The sequence below is a fragment of the Silurus meridionalis genome, chromosome 20 (assembly GCF_014805685.1).
Source record: "Silurus meridionalis isolate SWU-2019-XX chromosome 20, ASM1480568v1, whole genome shotgun sequence".
NCBI classification, from domain to species: domain Eukaryota; kingdom Metazoa; phylum Chordata; class Actinopteri; order Siluriformes; family Siluridae; genus Silurus; species Silurus meridionalis.
The window spans coordinates 1414099-1433155 of NC_060903.1; the positions used below are offsets into that span (position 1 = coordinate 1414099).

Sequence of the window (19057 nt, forward strand, 5' to 3'; positions counted from 1 at the left end):
CTGGAAGAATGGGAGAGGACCCAGTACTGAGTCTTATGGTACACTATGGCAGAGTATTTCACCCACTCATATCTCAGCTGTGGGGTGTGTTAGGGTAAAACTATGCATTGCTGTGTTAGTTTTGACTTCTATAATGCATGCTATGAATTTGGCAAAAATCAAATGTCAATTTTCTCTAAAAAAAAAAAAGTGGTAAGGGGTTAGCCTATGTGTTTTTTATTTTTTTTTATTTAGCGTTCTCAGATTCACCCAAAATTCACAACATGGGAAAGTCAAGACTAAACCAGGGATTCAATTACTTTTGAATTTGACCAAAGGTGGACCCAGTACTGAGACTTGTGTTATACCATGTGAGAGTCTGATTCTCCACTCATATCTCAGTGCTGGGTGTGTTTGGGCTGTGTGTACCGATGTGTTAGTCTTCTCCTTAGTAATGCATACTGTTAATAAGAGAACACTGAATTTTTCTCCAAAAACATTTGTAAGAGGTTAGCCTTTGTTCCTAGGACTTAGTTAAAAAAATGTGTGTCTCACTTACAGGTAAAAAGAGAAAAGAAATCACAGATTGTCATGTGACCAAGGAACAAATCTGGATCTACTTACAGAATCAACATCTTCAGCTACACTGATACTTTCATAAGCAGGAAAACAGTGTCGGGATTTCATTCGGAAATAATTGATCGTTTCCTATCAATTCTGTATGTGCTTTAAATTCTAAGTCTTTTGTGTTTGAGTGGACAGATAAAGTCAGTATGTGAGCTACAGTATAATTTTGTATGACTCTCCTATTGCTTGTGTTCCTGTTAATGCAGACCTCTCCATCTGTGGCTTATTATAATTCTTATCTCCATCATGTAGTCAAAATGTTCATATTGTACCAGCTGAAAAAAAAAAAAAAGAATGACTCAGAAAAGTACAGTAAATAATTTATTTTGTATCATTTGAATAAAATCGTTTAGGAGACATGGTTATGAAGACACACGGAATCGTTCAAGGTCTGATGAAGTCACTGTTCTGGAAATGTGAAAGCGTCACAAATATCGCAAAAACGAAGCATTACAAACAGACAACTGATTACAAAACGTAGACATCATTTGAGTATTTTCTTCCCTTCTTACTTCCTCTGTAATGTCACCGTTCCGTACTGAAAAACATTGCATTAGATGCCAAAGCTCTGTAGTGTAGAATCTAAAAGCTGAAAAATGGCAACCAGATTCAGAGCTGTTGATTCCTGCAGTCCTTGTGCTATATGATGGTCACTGATCTTTTTACTGTAAATGGAATTTTCCTACAATATCTCAAATAACACACATACAATGAGAATAATATTAACTTGTTTGTTTCGTAACAAAGCTCTTCCCAGCTGAGGAGATGCCCTCGAGGCTTTAGCGTTTGAGGTCAATGGGACAAAGGTGGTGTTTTTCCAGCACTGCGATGTGAAAGGTGCAGTGTGATGCAAGCAGAGGTAATCAGATGATCTCATAGCGTCGAGTATGAAGAACAATGTGGCGTGTACTGGAGTGGAAGGCACTGTGTCATTTAAACTACAACAATAGGTTTATTATCGAAGTCTAAGCTTTAGTTTTAATGATATTTCACACTGTATACATCGTGTGTGGTTGTGAGAGAGATAAATCACTGGTCATTTAAAGATTTGTGGTTTGCAATCTGTAAAAAATAATTTATGTACTTCAAAGATAACTTTCACTGAGTCAATGATTCCTGCACACTTCCTCACACTGTATCATATTAAACCACATCGAAATTACAAGTTGTACATAGAAAACTATTGCATTTTCAAAAACGTAATACATTCAATTAGATAGAGGCACATGAGCATGTAAAAATAATTTCCTACATACATATTTCTCAAAAAAAAAAAAAGAAGTTAATAGAAGTCGTTTGACACGGAGCAACAGCGAGGGAAATTAGAGACAAAATTATTTACTTTTATACAAAACAAAAGATGGATTTCATGTAAAATTTTTAATCAATTTTCACGGAATGTATTAAGTTCAGTATGAAAAACAAAACCCATTATACGTATACGACACACTGTACTATTTTTAACAACAGAAAAGGCTAATGGTTCGGCTGGGATTAGTGCTGATCGACACAGTGCAGGCGGTTAAGGCAGTGTCACATGGCAGTGTTGATTAAATAAGGAACGAGGTGACGTGCGGCGACTACAATAAAATGCAGGGCTTTTTGTCCTTGAAGGGGTTTTCGGAAGCCGGGATTCCCATGAGCAGGGGGTCGTACTTGGCGTGTTCACTGCAGTAGCGCATGAGATCGGCTGAAGCTTTGGACACCTAAAGAAGACAAAAGACAGAAATGATTTCACACTTACACTCATGGGGTTGATTTGTATTTGTTGCTCTGGGCTATGAGGGGTGTGTAGAGATGGAACTCGTTGGTCATGACTGAAGCTGTGTAGAAATCACAGAAATCACTCCAGCATGGTATAAATGTCAGAAAATCAGAGAAAACATTACCTTTACCCTCTCGATACTGGCCTCGACCCGGAGCTGCTGTACCACCCTCTTCGCAAGAGCCAAGTTGTTCGAGCTGGACTTGGAGGACATCTTCACCAACATGCAACCGTGGGGACACATATACAAAAACACAAACTCTTCGTTTTACCGTCTACAATTTATTCCTATCACTATGGTAATCACTGCAAATACTCAACAACGAACAAAGGGATAAATGGGGTGCCAAATATTTTGCACCCCGAACCGTTTCTGGTCAGGAGGCTTGTGACAATGAAAGTCACATTTCAATGAAAGATGAATACGATTTCCATTAGCATTAGTTCCTAATGCTACACATTTACTCCTCGAATGGCTAATACGGGAACGGTTCCTCCTCAGGTTCCTCTATTGATAGTGATGAGCCAGAAAAGAGGCTTGTATTTGGAACATTTTCTGAAAGGAAAATCATTTTTTGGTGAAAAATTCAGCATTCTTAGATTTTAACCCCAGATTTACAGGATGCACTGGGGAACTCACAACACAATCATGAGTCTAATTAATTTTGAGTTGGAGGAAAAGAGTCAAGTTTCAAGTTTATTTCTATAGCACTTTTCACAACAGACATTGTCTCAAAGCAGCTTTACAGAAAAAAAAAAAGAGGACCCAGTACTGAAGCTTGTGGGACACTATAGGAGAGTCTGGTTCTCTAATCATATCTCGTCTCCGCGGTGTCCTGAGCTGAAACTAAATACACCACTGTGTTAGTTTTGACATCGATAACATATGCTGTGAATTTGGCAAAAATCAGAGAAAGTCAAATTTTTGTCAAGAAAAAAGGGTAAGGGGTTAGCCTTTGTGTTTTTTTGGTGAAAAAAACTAGCGTTCTCAGATTCACCCCAAATTCACATTATATATTAGGAAATTCTGGACTAATTCAGGGTACACTTAGTTTTGAATTTGAACAAAAGTAAACCCAGTACTGAGCCTTGGGGTACACCATAGGAGAGTCTGGTTCTCTAATCATATCTCGTCTCCAGCGGTGTCCTGAGCTGAAACTAAATACACCACTGTGTTAGTTTTGACATCGATAACATATGCTGTGAATTTGGCAAAAATCAGAGAAAGTCAAATTTTTGTCAAGAAAAAAGGGTAAGGGGTTAGCCTTTGTGTTTTTTTGGTGAAAAAAACTAGCGTTCTCAGATTCACCCCAAATTCACATTATATATTAGGAAATTCTGGACTAATTCAGGGGTACACTTAGTTTTGAATTTGAACAAAAGTAAACCCAGTACTGAGCCTTGGGGTACACCATAGGAGAGTCTGATTCCCCACTCATATCTCAGCTCTGGGGTGTGACTGGGCAAAACTAAGTGCACTATTGTGTTAGTCTTGATCTCTATAACGTACGCTGTGAGACTGGGAAAAAAAAGGTACATAGTTAGCATGTGTTTTTTTTCAGTAAAATATTCATTATTCTCAGATTCAGCCCAAATTCACAGCATGCATTAGGGAAGTCAAAGTTAACTCAGGGTTGTATTTAGTTTCCTTGTCTCTTTCAAAAGCTGAGAGTTTTAGTGTCTGAACTGCACATGAGCTCATTTACATTAAAGCAGCTATAAATGTTACATAATTATTAAAATGTTTTATTCCAAAAATAACTTCACATTTGTATAAATAATGGCCGTTTAGTTTAAATGGGATCAACCCCCTTTTAATTTGATTAAAAGTTACAAACAGTGCTTTGTAACTTGGTTTTATTTTTACTTAACAACCAGATCAGAGTTAACCAGCTGCAGGCTTTAATGCATCTGCGTTTTACTCGTAACAATAGTAGAGGTCAAACCTGTGACCTCTGGCACATAAGTTATCCGACCCCCCGAACACAAAACACCCGCACTGACAAACAAAGAAAATGGATAATCAAGGCTACGCACACTGATCAAATTTCTTTTGAATATTTATATTATTTCAAAACAGAAAGTTGCATCATAAAAGATCAAAGGAAGAAGAAAAGTAAATCCACTTGTTTCTTCTCTCTATTTTCCTTTTTCTTTATAAAAAAAAACCAACTGGGTCAATGTCAATGTGGCCACATCAAGTTTTTATAAAATGAATGTACATTGTTAATTTAAAAACATTAAGTAAATCATTATAAGGTCAGTAAAGTTTTTTATTTTATTAGCATGGATGCTAGTAAACTAGGGTTAGGGTTAGGGTTTAATGGTTCAATCCAGGACTGGACAAAACATCACAAATACGTTTGCACGATACGTAGTAGGCATTTTATCATTTAGCTAGAATTTCTCCGGGGTCTTAAAAAGTCTACAATTAAAAAGATCTACATTTTAGGCCGCAAAAACTCGTAAATTCGCTGTTCTAGGTTTTAAATAGTTTTAAACAGATCTTAATTTTTAGATGTCTAACGCGCATTAAAATGAAATGTTCCCCAGCACTTTACAATGTTTTTGTTTGTTAGTTTCCGTGGTGTGGTTCTTTCTTTCGCTGGACCAAATATAATTCGCTGTATTACGACTACAAATGAGACCAACATGCAGTCAATTAGCTTCCTGTTACTGGAGCGAATCTCTCTCGGATTGTACCACAGCCGTCAAACTGATTCATTCATTTTTCACTTATGGTGAAGTGCAAGTTTAGCGATATTTGTAACAAAAATTAGTTTAGGGGAAATGAATTCAGGGCTCGGTTAAGGCCGGGTGCTAACAACGTGTTTGTGTGCGTGTTCTTGATGTCGTAGGCCTTAAATTTCATTGTTAAGAGTCTTAAATTCAACTTTGTGAAACCTGCAGAAACCCTGTTTAGCGGATAAAAAAATGCAGTAGAAAAGTAGTAGCTGCAAATCTGTTGCAAAAATGCATTCGTTAAGTTGCATTGAGTTTTGAGCATCCCATTCCTTATTGAGTCTCCTTCTGCTGTTATAATTACCTTCTGGGAAGATGTTAAAACCAGGGTTTTTTGGAGATTTGTGGGAATTCCATGTGTGTTAGTAAAGTCAGGTACTGATGTGGGTGAAGAAGTGAGGAGGCCTGAGGTGCAGGAGATTTGGGTCTCCTAGTGCAAGTGAAGGGAAAATTTCATGCTACAGCATCCAAAAGTGTCCTATACAACCCCATATGGCTTCAATTTCAAGAGCTACTGTAAATGTTTCTTCAACCATGAAATCTTTTGGTGAAACAGAAACAAAGCACGATGCATGTAGCTCTCAGTGCGTGCACAGAAAATGGACCTAATCACTACTTTCTGTCACATACAGTACAGCACACAGTCTCCGCTGCACAACACACAACCACACAATCAGCATGTTGTGGGGCTCCAAACAAAACGGAGTGTGTGTGTGTGTGTGTGTGTATGTGTGTGTGTGTGTGTCCACTCGGCCTGACGTCACCCACTCGGCCTAGTGTCATGCAAAATGAATGGCTGGTTCAAAAATAGCTTGTGTTCTGCAAATCCCCAAACGCAGGTGTGTGTGTGGAAAAAGTTGCGAGTGTATGTGTGTGTGTGTGTGTGTGTGTGTGTGTGTGTCCATCTGCACACAACAACATGAGGCCTTGGCTGCAATAATGGGCCATTATCACGACGCGCCCCAGCCCTAACCAAACACCGGCTCCTGGAGATAAAGCCCAACATACGTCAGCATGCGCACACACACACACACACACACACACACACACACACACAGAGTAAAGAGCTTTCAGCTCATATATTAAAACATATTATAAAATGGCATTATAGTGAAGGAAAAAAAGGATTGTAAATCAGGACCACTGAGCAAATACATCAACACACACACACACACACACACACACACACACACACACACACACACACACACACACTTTAGGTTATGCGTTTGTTCCAAAATTCAACAACTTTCAGACCCACATTCAGTGAACTCAGCTGGAGTTCCTCTCATTGTTTTATTTCCAGTATTTTCTATTTTCTCCTCGTACTACACACAGTCTGGAAAAAAAACCTCCATGTGCTGCTACGTTGAAATCCAGATCCATGCTGTAAAATGCTCCACTTACTCTTATCCAGAGCAACTTACAGTTATCACAGTCATACAGTACAACTGATCAGCAATGGAATTAAGGGCCTTGCTCCAGGGCCCAGGAGTGGCAGCTGGGTGTGGCTTGGATTTGACTTCATGACCTTCGGATCTAAAGTCCAATCCAGCAACCACTAAGCTTCCACTTATAAGTAAATCAAATACACCAATAAGCCATAACATTATGACCACCTGCCGAATATCGTGTTGTTCCCCTTTTGCTACTAAAACAGTCGTGACCCGTTGAATATCAACAGCATGAACTTCTTCAGCAGTTTGAGCTACAGGAGCTCGTCTGTTGGATCGGAACCACACGGACCAGCCTTCACTCCTAACGTGCATCAATGATCCTGTTCCTTCCTTGGAGCACTTTTGATAGATTCTGACCACTGCAGACCATTAACATCCCACAAGAGCTGCAGTTTTGGAGACGCTCTGATCCAGTCGTCTAGACGTCTCAATTTGTCAAACTCGCTCAAATCTTTACGCTCGTCCATTTTTCCTGCTTCTAACATCAACTTTGAGGACAAAATGTTCACCTGCTGCCTGATAAATAAATCCCCCCACTAACAGGAGCCATGATGAAGAGATCGGTGTAAGTAAAAGTAAAAGCTGTACCACATGTGTAGGTTCACGCTCTTGACCTGCGATTCCAATCCCTGACATTGACCTTCACATTGACTTGGGTTTATGCTAATTATTTATTGCATAAATTTACATTTTTTAGATTAAATTATCCAGAACGACTTACAATTACCTAATTTGTCCAACTGAGAAACTATGGGCTTAAGGGCCTTGCTGAGGGGCCCAGGGGTGGCAGCTTGGTGTGGCTGGGATTTAAACTCAGGACCTTCTGATCTAAAGTCCAATGCTTTAACCATTAAGCTGCAACCTCCACCCTGAACAACACCAGTTTGATAAACCTGCCCTACACCTTGTTTCAGCTGTTTTACATTCCCCTCGTTTTTATCCCTACACATTCAACTCTGGATTCTGGATTGTGATTTTCAGAAGAGGTGGAGTTGAATTTACTTATAACAACGATGATAGAAGTAGAAACAGAACAGTTTCAGTTTCTGAACGGCTCGTAAGAAGAAGGAGTTAATGTGTTTTTGCTGTTTTTATTAACTACAAGACGGAGACGATTAATATTTTCTCAGGTCAGAAATGAGTTTTACTAACACCACACACACACACACACACACACACACACACATGTGCAGAACAAACTCTCAGTCATTGTGTGTCGCTCTCTGGTGTCTCGTTCCTTCTAAATGCCTCTATTCAGCTGAGCAGTGAAGAAACGCACCACTATTCAGCTCAGACCAACGATCTCAATCTGCCAGTTCTCCACACGTACAGCTTCAAAAACAAAGTGTGTATTTAGAGACTCAGTGGCCACATGTGGATGGAGCGCAGAGTGGGACATTTCCCAAGGCTACAAGTCCAACTTTAACTTTAACGCCTCACTCACTGGTGGTCTCGAAAACAAGACCTCTGGAAATGTGCAAAACAATGAGATCATAAAGGTAAAGTGTGTGTGTGTTATAGGCAGTGTGTATTATATGAGAGTGTGTGTTATAGAGTGTGTGTGATATAGGGAGTGTGTGATATAGGTGACTATGTTATAGGGTGTGTGTGTGTGTCATATGGGAGTATGTGTTATAGGCGAGAGTGTGTTAAATGGGAGTGTGTGTTATATAGAGTGTGTTATAGGAGTGTGTTATAGTGTGTGTTATAGGCGAGAGTGTGTTAAATGGGAGTGTGTGTTATAGGCGAGAGTGTGTTATAGGGAGTGTGTGTTATAGGGAGTGTGTGTTATAGGCGAGAGTGTGTTATAGGAGTGTGTGTTATAGGAGTGTGTGTTATAGGCGAGAGTGTGTTATAGGAGTGTGTGTTATAGGAGAGTGTGTTATAGGAGAGTGTGTTATAGAGTGTGTGTTATAGGGTGTGTGTGTTATAGTGTGTGTTATAGGAGTGTGTGTTATAGGCGAGAGTGTTATAGGAGTGTGTTATAAGTGTGTTATAGGAGTGTGTTATAGGTGTGTGTGTTATAGGGTGTGTGTGTTATAGTGTGTGTGTGTGTGTGTTATAGGCGAGTGTGTGTTATAGGAGTGTGTTATAGTGTGTGTGTGTTATATAGGAGTGTGTGTTATATAGGAGTGTGTGTTATAGAGTGTGTGTTATAAGCGAGAGTGTGTTATAGTGTGTGTGTGTGTGTTATAGGCGAGAGTGTGTTATAAGTGTGTGTGTGTGTGTTATAGGAGTGTGTGTTATATAGGAGTGTGTGTTATAAGTGTGTGTGTGTGTGTGTGTGTGTGTTATATGGGAGTGTGTTATAGTGTGTGTGTGTGTTATATAGGAGTGTGTGTTATAAGTGTGTGTGTGTGTGAGTGTGTGTTATAGCGAGAGTGTGTTATATGTGTGTGTGTGTGTGTGTGTGTGTGTGTGTGTGTGTGTGTGTGTTATAGGAGTGTGTTATAAGTGTGTGTTATAGTGTGTGTTATAGGAGTGTGTTATAGTGTGTGTGTGTTATATGGAGTGTGTGTTATATAGGAGTGTGTGTTATAGTGTGTGTGTGTGTGTGTTATAGGAGTGTGTGTTATAGGGTGTGTGTGTGTGTGTGTGTGTTATAAGTGTGTGTGTGTTATATGTGTGTGTGTGTGTGTGTGTGTGTGTGTGTGTGTGTGTTATAGGTGTGTGTGTGTTATAGGCGAGAGTGTGTTATATGGTGTGTTATATGGGAGTGTGTGTTATAGGGTGTGTGTGTGTGTGTGTGTGTGTTATATAGAAGTGTGTGTTATAGGTGAGAGTGTAACAGCACGGGCATAATGCTGTAGTATAAGAGGAATAAACCACCTGGAAAGTCATCTTCATCTTCAGTAATCAATCAGTAACTCTGCTTCATCACACCTCTGTTTTCCTTTAATGGCATGATGAAAAGTGTTTCATTCCTTACAAGCGCCAACACAACGCCTTCATGACTTTTCACCCCAGACAAGACATCATGCCAATCCCAAGAAACCGACTGACCTCTGAGAGATTACGTCCGTCAAACATCAGATCGCATCACATGACCAGTTTCATATGATTAAACGAAAATTCCCGCAACAGTCACGCCGACTTCCCTTTCTGAGATCAGCAACCGCTGATGGTGTAAGACCATAAATAAAAAGTGCACACAGTGTGGAATACAAGTGCATGATAAGAGACCAGGGGAATGAAGGCATGCAAACGTTTTAAGGACACACACACACACACACACACACACACACACACACACACACACACACATGCATGTGAGAGTTAAAGGAGATGATCAGCATGGATGTGAAAAAAGCCATGCTTGAGTAAAAAGAATTGAAGAAACAAAGTTTTTCAGACACTTTCTCTGAGATTCTGAAGTAAATATCAAGATACCAGACCCTGAGACGGAGCCTTCAGCCTGCACCTGATGAGCAGCTGCATGGGGAAGTTTAAAGCCAAACCATGAGAAATGCGTCCATGCAGAACGAAGAAAAAATCATTTCCACCACAAAAGAGTCAACAGGCTTTTCTATAAACTCCACATACCCCAGTTTACATGCATTCAACGATTCAAACATCACAAACTTTATTACATTAAAGCCTCATTTTCATTACAGTTATGGATTTTGATTTATAAAATTTTTTCCAAAAACAGAGACACAACAAATCCAAATAATAGATCATTTTAATAATTTAAAATATGCAATATGTACACTGTATGTACAACTGTACCAAAGTTATACACAGTGTTTACACCGTGTCCTAAAGATGTTGTGTGGAGTTTATTATTAATATGAACTAAATAATATTTATCATTTCATTATTTATTTAGCAAACATGGAAGGAGTCTCCACTGCCAGCACTTAAAGGTGTGTGAAGTTTGTCAGATATTTCTGTGACAAATTCGAGAAAAAAAATGCAGCTGTAAGCAGCGATTAATGGGGCCAAGCACTTTTTTCTTTTTCTTTTTTTTCTTTTGGGAAGGCCAGAACCATTCAGTGTTTTCCCCACAGGAATAGCGTAATACATCTGATGGCAACATATCAAGCTATTCCTCACATATTACCTCACTTACTGGTTTTAGTACTGCCCCAGTGCTTCTTCTGAATGAAGAAAGCAATTCAGGAGTAAAGTTTATACGCGTTTCCATCATCACACCGACTTCCTGTTAATGACATCAACCAGCGTAAAGCAGAAATGCTGTGTAGGTTTCTGAGGCGCTCCTCTACCAATACACCAACATTTAAATCCATTGTACATGAAATGTTCTATGTGCTACATTCAAATCCAGTGGTGGATGAAGTAGTCGAGTTAAAGTAGAGATACAGAAGGTAAAATGTGACTCCAGTAAGAGTAAAAGTGTCCATTTAAACTTTGACTTGAGTAAAAGTACAAACTTTTTTTTGCCTTTAAGTATCCAAAGTACTATGATTTCCTCTGGCTATAATGTTTCTATTATCATTTTATCACAACTCAGTTGATGTGTAAAGACTCGAATGTGACTCTCAGCATTCTGATCTATTAATAGAATGATATTAATGACTCAAACACTGATTGATTTCTATTACAATTATCACGAACCCAAAACCTTCTTTTCAACTACTTAAAAATAGTCATGTAAACGAGGTCACGTGTGTTGTGGCGAGTACGAGTCTGGAGTTTCATCATCATTTATATTAGCTAACATTAATAATATCAGCTTAATGACGTCTGTAAGTGGATGTAAGAGGCTTTCTATTTTGCATATTCAAATTTCTAATTTAGATTTGAGTCCTGACACTGTCGTTTCTGTTTTTCTTTATTAAAGTGCAATATTTAAATACAATATATTATATCGTTTTGTATTGTAGGAGGTTGTAGCTCAAGTTAAGGCATTGGACTTTGGATCGGAAGGTCACAAGTTCAAATCCCACCACTGCCACTGTTGGGCCCTTGAGCAAGGCCCTTAACCCTCCCCTGCTCAGTTGTAAGTCGCTCTGCAGACGGGCGTCTGCTAAAAGCCGTAATTGTAAATATTAAACAATTTTACGGATTATATTTCTCTTTGATGTAACAATTTTTAATAATTGATGTGCATTAAGTGTGTATGCACGTGCAGAAAATATTTTATTATTGTTTATCATTCTGCATCTTGATCTTATTTCTCATATATATATTCTTATATATACAGACACGTTTAGGTAGACATCCTGACTTCAGTATCAAGAAGAATAAACAATAAAAGTTGTGTTCTACATGCGCGCACACACACACACACACACACACACACACAGGAAGTTAGTCATTATTAAAAAGCCGTAACTTCTCATTTCCCAGGCGTTATCAGGCGATACTTGTTTTAAAGCCAAGATAAAGCGCTAAAGAGTGGAGAAGTGTTGAAGAAATCAGGAAGTGAAGTGACGTGGTGGTTGTGAGGGAACTTGTGTGGCACGCTGGCACCTGCAGGCTTTTTTTTCTCCACACAAGTAAAAAGGTCAAAAGATTTAGGGGCCTCTGTGGAGCTCGTCTGAGAGATTGTCTTTCTTTCTCTCCAGCAAAACAAATGCCCTAAACATGAGACCCCTGAAGGCCTCCTGCTTTCACAAAACCCCTGATGGGGAACCTTCTCACAATCCCGACTCTGTCCCGCCGGAGCCCCGAAGATCCTTTGTTAGAGGATCGTCAGCATCGTGGCCACCTGAGGCTTCCTGCCTTCTCACTTTCTGCCAACACGGATACACGGCTATTCATCAGCTCGCGACTCCGGCGGGGTGCGGCGTTCCTAAAACACGGCAAGCGATACTCTACATACCTCCCTAACACAGGGCTCGGCTTTACAAACACGGAAACAATGCCCAAATTAGAGCAATGCTGGTTATGAAATACGGTAAGGTCACGGTCCAGGGCACACCTTCACACTGCCATGTGATGCAGATTAGTCCGGGAAAAAGACAGAAGCCTACCGATGACTCAGCATTTCTTTTTTTAATCGATGTTAAAACCTTAGATTACATTCAATCAAAAAATGTGCACAAGTCAATCTCTCAAATCTCTCTTCTGCAGCTTTGCATTTTTAGAATTAGTTTTATTATATCTCATATATATATATATTTTTATGAGCAATAACTTAAATAATTATTATAAATCAATTTTTATAATATATTTCATATCACATGCCTGGTTTTCTATTTGAATCAGATCTGAAAAAATTTATAAATAAATAAAATATGAATCTTTCTTTTAAATCTGCATTTGAATAAGAATTAATTTACATTAGCACTTTAATATAACAAATATTATTAATTAATTATTAATATTATTAATATAAGTATATATTATATTCTAATAACACACTTTATAATCATGTTTAAATAAAGAAAACTAACAAATGGGATAAAATTTATTACATTTTAAATGATTTACTATTTAAAAAGCAACGATTTAAGATTATAATTAAATTTGCAATAAATATTTATGTTTATTATATTTTATTATATAAATGCAATTAAAATACTGTTTTTTTTTGTTTATTGAATGCATTTTTAGAACAAACGATAGCTACATTCACTTTATTGATTCGTTTGTTTATTTAAGGTGTTAAATTTGTGTACATATTTAACGTGTTCATAAGGATCCCCCCTCCCTGTATGGCAATAATGTGTTTCATCACAGCCCCTCATTATCCTCGGCTCCTGGTGCGAGTCACATGATGAAAAATCACCTTAAAATCTGCACCAGGCAACAAAAAGTTAATCAATAAAAAGCAGGCACTCGAACGTGGAGTCGTCTGATTAAGAGCATTAATCAGAACCCTATGATTTTCTGTCTGTGGGTGACAGGCAGCATAAAAACCAGGATTTGTGTAGGACAGATGTTACGTCCATCTGCACGTCTACATCCATCTGGATCTGAAAAGCAAACAGCAGCTGACAGGCTGAGGGTGAAAGAGCGAAACAGACCCAGCGGCGTCTGGAGACTGATGTACACTAACAGATAAATGTGGTAAATTAGTGCCACCATTTGGAAAGAGAGTAGAAGTGACTCTGTACCTCATCACACACTGTTCTTTTCCTAATGATTCATGTCTAGATGCACGTTTTTCATGAGCGACGATCATCAACAAGACAATTTGTTTTTCGCCAGTAGCATAAAAAAATGAAGGTTTATGTGCAGAATCAACATTGTGTGGTTTGCTAAGTAAAAAATCATGCTAACTATTTACCCTGCCCTGCTAGCTAGTAGTTTTGAGATTTTCATTGAACAGAACACAGATGTACTGAAGGTACCCACAAATTTCTCTTCCTCAAAAAAAAAAAGGAAGGAAGGAAGAAAGAAAGAAAGGAAGAAAGAAAGAAAACTCATGCGGTCACAGGAAAATCAGAACCACCCCGAAGTTATATTTTATTATTTTTTATTTTACACATATATAAATATATATATATATATATATATATATATATATATTACAAAAAACGCACGTCCTAAAGGTCTCATACACGTTTCTCAGCAGCTTCACGCAGTCTTTCATTCGCCTGAAAACTTTAAGTTACCTTCAAAAAGTAAAGATTTAAATCTGATTGCTGACACTGGAGACTCCTTCCAAAAAGAAACTTTCACTGTATAATAATAATCATTTGCATCGAACAAACATAATTAAATATTTAAATGACTCTTAAAAGTCAGAAATTTCCTCAAAATAAGGAAAATTTAAGTGGAATGGATGAATATTTTGTATTTTATATGCTAACTATGCTTAATTTATGATCCAGTCATTTGTAATGAAAACAAAACTTAACATTGGTTTCAACAGTGTCTGTGAAAAGTCTTTTAAGTTTTTCTGAGACATATGCAGGTTCATTTTGTGTCTATAAGCCAAACTCTGTAATGTAACGATATAAAGATTTCCTTTGACCAAACAAATCCATAAACGTCCAGATGTTCCACTTTATTTCCATTCAAAAATCCTCCCTTAGCATGAAGAACAGCTTTACACGCTCTCAGCATCTGGCAGTTACTTTCTCCAAACCTTCAGCTAAAATACTTCGCCGTGTCTCTTTTAAAATTCGCCAAAGATGTTCTTCACTAGATGGAGGCTTCCTTCTTGTGATGCAGTTCCTCCCAGAGCAGTTCAGTAGAATTTAGATGCAGTGTCTGAGCAGGTTCCATGATAGATAAACACTCCAGACGTCTGTTTTCTCTCTAAATAACTCGGACGTACGCTTCGGCTCATCGTACGCACTTGTTGTACGTTGAAGTCGGTTCCAATGAGCCGCAATCTAGATGGACCTTCATGGTGCTGAAGTATGGAATGGGAGCCATATTGGTTCAGGATTCCTTTCACTATTTAACCTACATGTATATGTTCCTCGAATATAAATAGAAATCTGTCATAGCTAATTGTATTTCATCCAAAACCTACTAGCAATGCTTAAAGTGACAGTTTGATGGAAATAAATACCGTTTAATCACCGAGTTTGCTGCATAGAAACAAATAGAACCTCCATGTGTCTGTATAAAACCATAAAAGACCATAAAAGTTTAAAAAAAATGTTAATTACTATTAGAGTTGATGTTTTTAATGGCTAATAAAAAGACACTTGTGCTAATGCTACACATCAGTTTGCCGTGTCTTAAAGTCTGGGACAATATGAAATGATAAAGAAATGTTTTATTCGATTTAGCAGCTTCAGTGAAAGACCTCAAAACAGAAGAAAATGGCGATAAGTAAAACGCGAACGTTTAGCGACATCGTCTGGAGAGAAGTGGAACTGCACGTTTTTTGTTATTTTTAATCACTTAAATATATGTTCAGAAATGTTAGCATAAAACATGCTAATTATAAATACAGGGCACTTTGGGGTACTGTTTAGCATCACACATCACTTCATGCTAACAGCTCCTGTAGTTTTCATTCATTTTCCATGTTAGCATTTTAACTTCAAATTATAAGTTTGAACTTATTTAAGACATTTTATACTGAAGATGTTCGTGCCAAAGTCTGAAAATGACACACTTTCTGCTGTTTTTTTTTTGTTGTTGTTTTTTACTAGGGATCATGAGTGTTGTTCAAACATTAGCAATAATTCCATGGAAGAAGTTTTGCAACCAGGACACCAAGCCAGAAATCCCAGACTGACCAAATCTCAAATATGTCTTCAGCTGTGTTGACTAAACAAGTAAAGTGCAGCATTAGTCAGAATGCGTCATCTGTCACCGCTAACAATCAAGAGAACGGTGAGGGAGGAGAACTTGGACGCAACACCTCCCTGTTTAATGAGAGGGTGTATTCAGAGCAGGATCACTGCTTAGTCTGACATTTTTACCCATTTTGTTGTAGACATGCAAGGATTGTAGATCTTTTCAGGGAAAAACCGTAAGTCCTCAAAACACAAAGTTCTGGGAAATCAGAAGTGATACATGGGATCTACCAAACCATACTAAATCTCACCCATCTCAGATCTCAGAGTGTAAAGTCATACCCGAGCAATACGGCAATGCTGGAAAATTTATATTTATTAAAGAATGACTCAATCATTTTTATTCATTTGGAGTTTGATTTAATGTGGTGGTACGTCCACAAAATTTCATTCTCTGTTCTGACTTACATTACAGCTCTAAACAATCGCTCTGTGACCAGCCTCAGCTGATTTTTTCCTCATTATTGAAATTAATAAGACAATAAAACACGGCATGTCGTTTTACCGTGAAACCACAACGACTGAAGGTCTTATACATTTCTCTTTCTTAGACAAAGCTATTTTTTATCGTGTTTAAGAACGTGTGCATTGAAAAAATCTTTTATCATCATTATCAGCAACCGAAAATTGACCACATATAAAAAAATATAGCAGGTTTGAAGGCTGGTGTGGGATTTTGAGACTGTACATTTTCTGATCTGACGTTATGAATTAGATTAATACAGACAGATGTTTACAGATAATCAGGTATAGTTTCCAAATTATATGCGATTTATTACAATTTATAATTTTTTTGAGTGAACTTATTAAGAGTTATTATTATTGTAGCCAAATTTAATTTTTGCTACCGTACTCAAAATTGTGACATAAAAACAGTATTAAATTACATACTGTGACAATGGAATAAATAAAGAATTAACCAAAATGTTTTTGTTACAAGTGGGAAAGAAGAAAATCAACACTAATATAGATATTAAAATTACACACACACACACACACACACACACACACACACACGTTTGTTCTGTAGTCTTGTTGTCTGTGAGAACTTTCTTGTCTTGTAATTCTAACACAGAACTATAAAAGTGGACATGTCGAATTTGGTTTAGTCCCAGGTTTGATCCTGGGCTTGGGTTATTGTCTATGAGGAGTTTGCGGTCACATGGGTTTCATCTGGGTTCTCTGGTTTTCTCCCATTGGCGAAAAAATACCAGGAACTAAGATATGCAAAAGTGGTGTCTATTCCGGGGTGTATTTAAACCTGGGTTCATCCCCTGATCCTTTGTCACTGTGACCACTGAATATGAATGGATGGATGGATGGATGGATGGATGGATGGACGAATGAATGAATGAATGAATGAATGACACTTGGGATTGAGTAAAACTGTGTACATCTGTTCTTCCGTTTTCTTTCTACTGAACTACTCATAACAATCTTTTAATAATTCAACCCGAAATGATCTTATAACAAATTTTTTATGAAACCAACCCAGAACCCAAAATCTGATCATCTGACTTGACTTGTATTTATATGAAAATGTAGATGAAAGTATCATAATGTTAAGAAAACTAACCGCTGATTTCCAGCCTGGCTCATGCCAACACACAACAGACAAAGCAGTCACACTTCTACACAATTCCAAAGATCTACCTAAACCCAAGTATTGTTTCGATTTGTTTCATTTTTACCTTTAAATATCCCGAGTTTCTTCTCCAGATCCGTAAAGACGCAGTAAGTTGCTCCAAAAATCCTCCCCAACACCGGACAAGCTGCTCGTTACGCACAAACAGCTCTTAGATGCTGGTCTACAGTGTAATCAAGTGTTTTCACTTCGATAATAACAGTTTATAAGAGCTTCAGCGACGATACCAACAACCACATTGACGAAAACAAACGACCTTCCGCTGAACACGCTGCTTGCGCAGGACACGCACTTTGCGTAAGAAGCGTCTACACGTCTTTGAGCGGACTCGCACTGAAAACAGCGTGTTAAATGAATACCCCACGTGTATTAGAATCTGTACATAAATGATTACATTTTGGATTTCGGTGTTAATGTAGCTACAGACGCTTAAAAGTTACTGTTTGTGTTAGTTTTCAGGATTACGCTTTGATCTCAATTGTGCAATTACAACATTTTCCAGCAGGTGGCGGAAAAAGCTAATAAATAGACCCTTAGGTGAAATTAGAATCATCTTTATTGCGAAGTAAGATGGATCGCATTTTAAAGAAATTTGTCACGGTGTGCTGGTGCTATAAAAATATGAAAAACTATTAAAAAATAGTAAATTAAAGTAATAAATAAAGATAAAGACATAACTATACAAATTGTGCAGGGTATATAAGGTGCAAGTGCAAATAATCATGTAAAATTGAGGCAGTGCAAACGATAATATTTCCCAAATAAGTCCAAAGGTGGAGTGATGCGATATAGTAGCTATTGTTGATTGTGTTAATGTAACGCATCTATTAGTGTTAGTGGAGGCAGATCAGAGATTATGGTGGGTCCTTGGTATTGTTGGTGAGGTCAGATGCATATGGAAATAAGTTGTTGCTCATTTTCTTGTTCTCCGTGAACAAATTGAACTCTTAAGTAAAAGTATTTTTTATATAATTGTCTATTACGTCATTTAATATATATTAAGTGTTATTAACCATGTACTTGGTATTTAATTGGAGAAACAGAAACCTCTTCACTCTTCACAAAAATTATAGCTACGGCTTTACTATGAAACATTTGTATCTATGGAGCATTGAAGTTTGTAGAGATAAGTCACAGTGCCAGAAAACAATGACGTAGAATACAAACCAGGCAAGTGTTTCCAGAAACAGAAGCGTGATGATTCATGCATGCTGTTTCAACATAGTGCTTTAAGCAGAAGGCAGTTAGTTTCCGTTTGCCATGTTTGTCCTTCACTGCAAAATGAAAAGAAACTAAATTCCAACACTTAACATGAATTTGAATTTGTAGACAAGCATTAGTCATGTGTATTGTATACAGTATCTGTATATTCTGTTGTGATCATTTGGTATTCTGTTCATTTTGCATTATGAAAGATAAAAGCAGAGATGTAATTTATTCACATAGCTTTCAGAGTCAGCAGTACCCAGGTTCTTAATTTACCCTCATCTGGACTACCAACAACAACTCCTCTGTGAAGAAGACCAACATTGTCTTCACTTCCTGCAGTAGCTGAAGAGAGCCAGCCTCCCACCACCAATTCTTACCACCTTCTACAGAAGAACCGTGAACCATCTTGGCCAGCTGCATGACTGCATGGTTCGGAAACTGCAAAACCTGACAGCTGAGA

At 37.8% G+C, this 19057-nt stretch overlaps 1 protein-coding gene across 2 annotated transcripts; it reads right to left on the reverse strand.

Moving 5' to 3' along the window:
- Positions 1 to 914: 914 nt before the first annotated feature.
- Positions 915 to 17686, reverse strand: gng12a (guanine nucleotide binding protein (G protein), gamma 12a). Of its 2 annotated transcripts, XM_046876691.1 has the most exons (3): positions 17435 to 17686; positions 2496 to 2585; positions 915 to 2312 (listed from the first exon to the last, which is right to left on the reverse strand). In XM_046876691.1, the coding sequence occupies exons 2-3, from the start codon at positions 2583 to 2585 to the stop codon at positions 2187 to 2189; spliced, it is 216 nt and encodes a 71-aa protein (XP_046732647.1). In that variant the 5' UTR covers positions 17435 to 17686; the 3' UTR covers positions 915 to 2186. The 2 variants fall into 2 exon arrangements, with proteins under 2 accessions (XP_046732647.1, XP_046732646.1); XM_046876690.1 differs by lacking the exon at positions 17435 to 17686 and having other exon boundaries at positions 2496 to 2597.
- Between the last annotated feature and the right edge of the window lie 1371 nt (positions 17687 to 19057).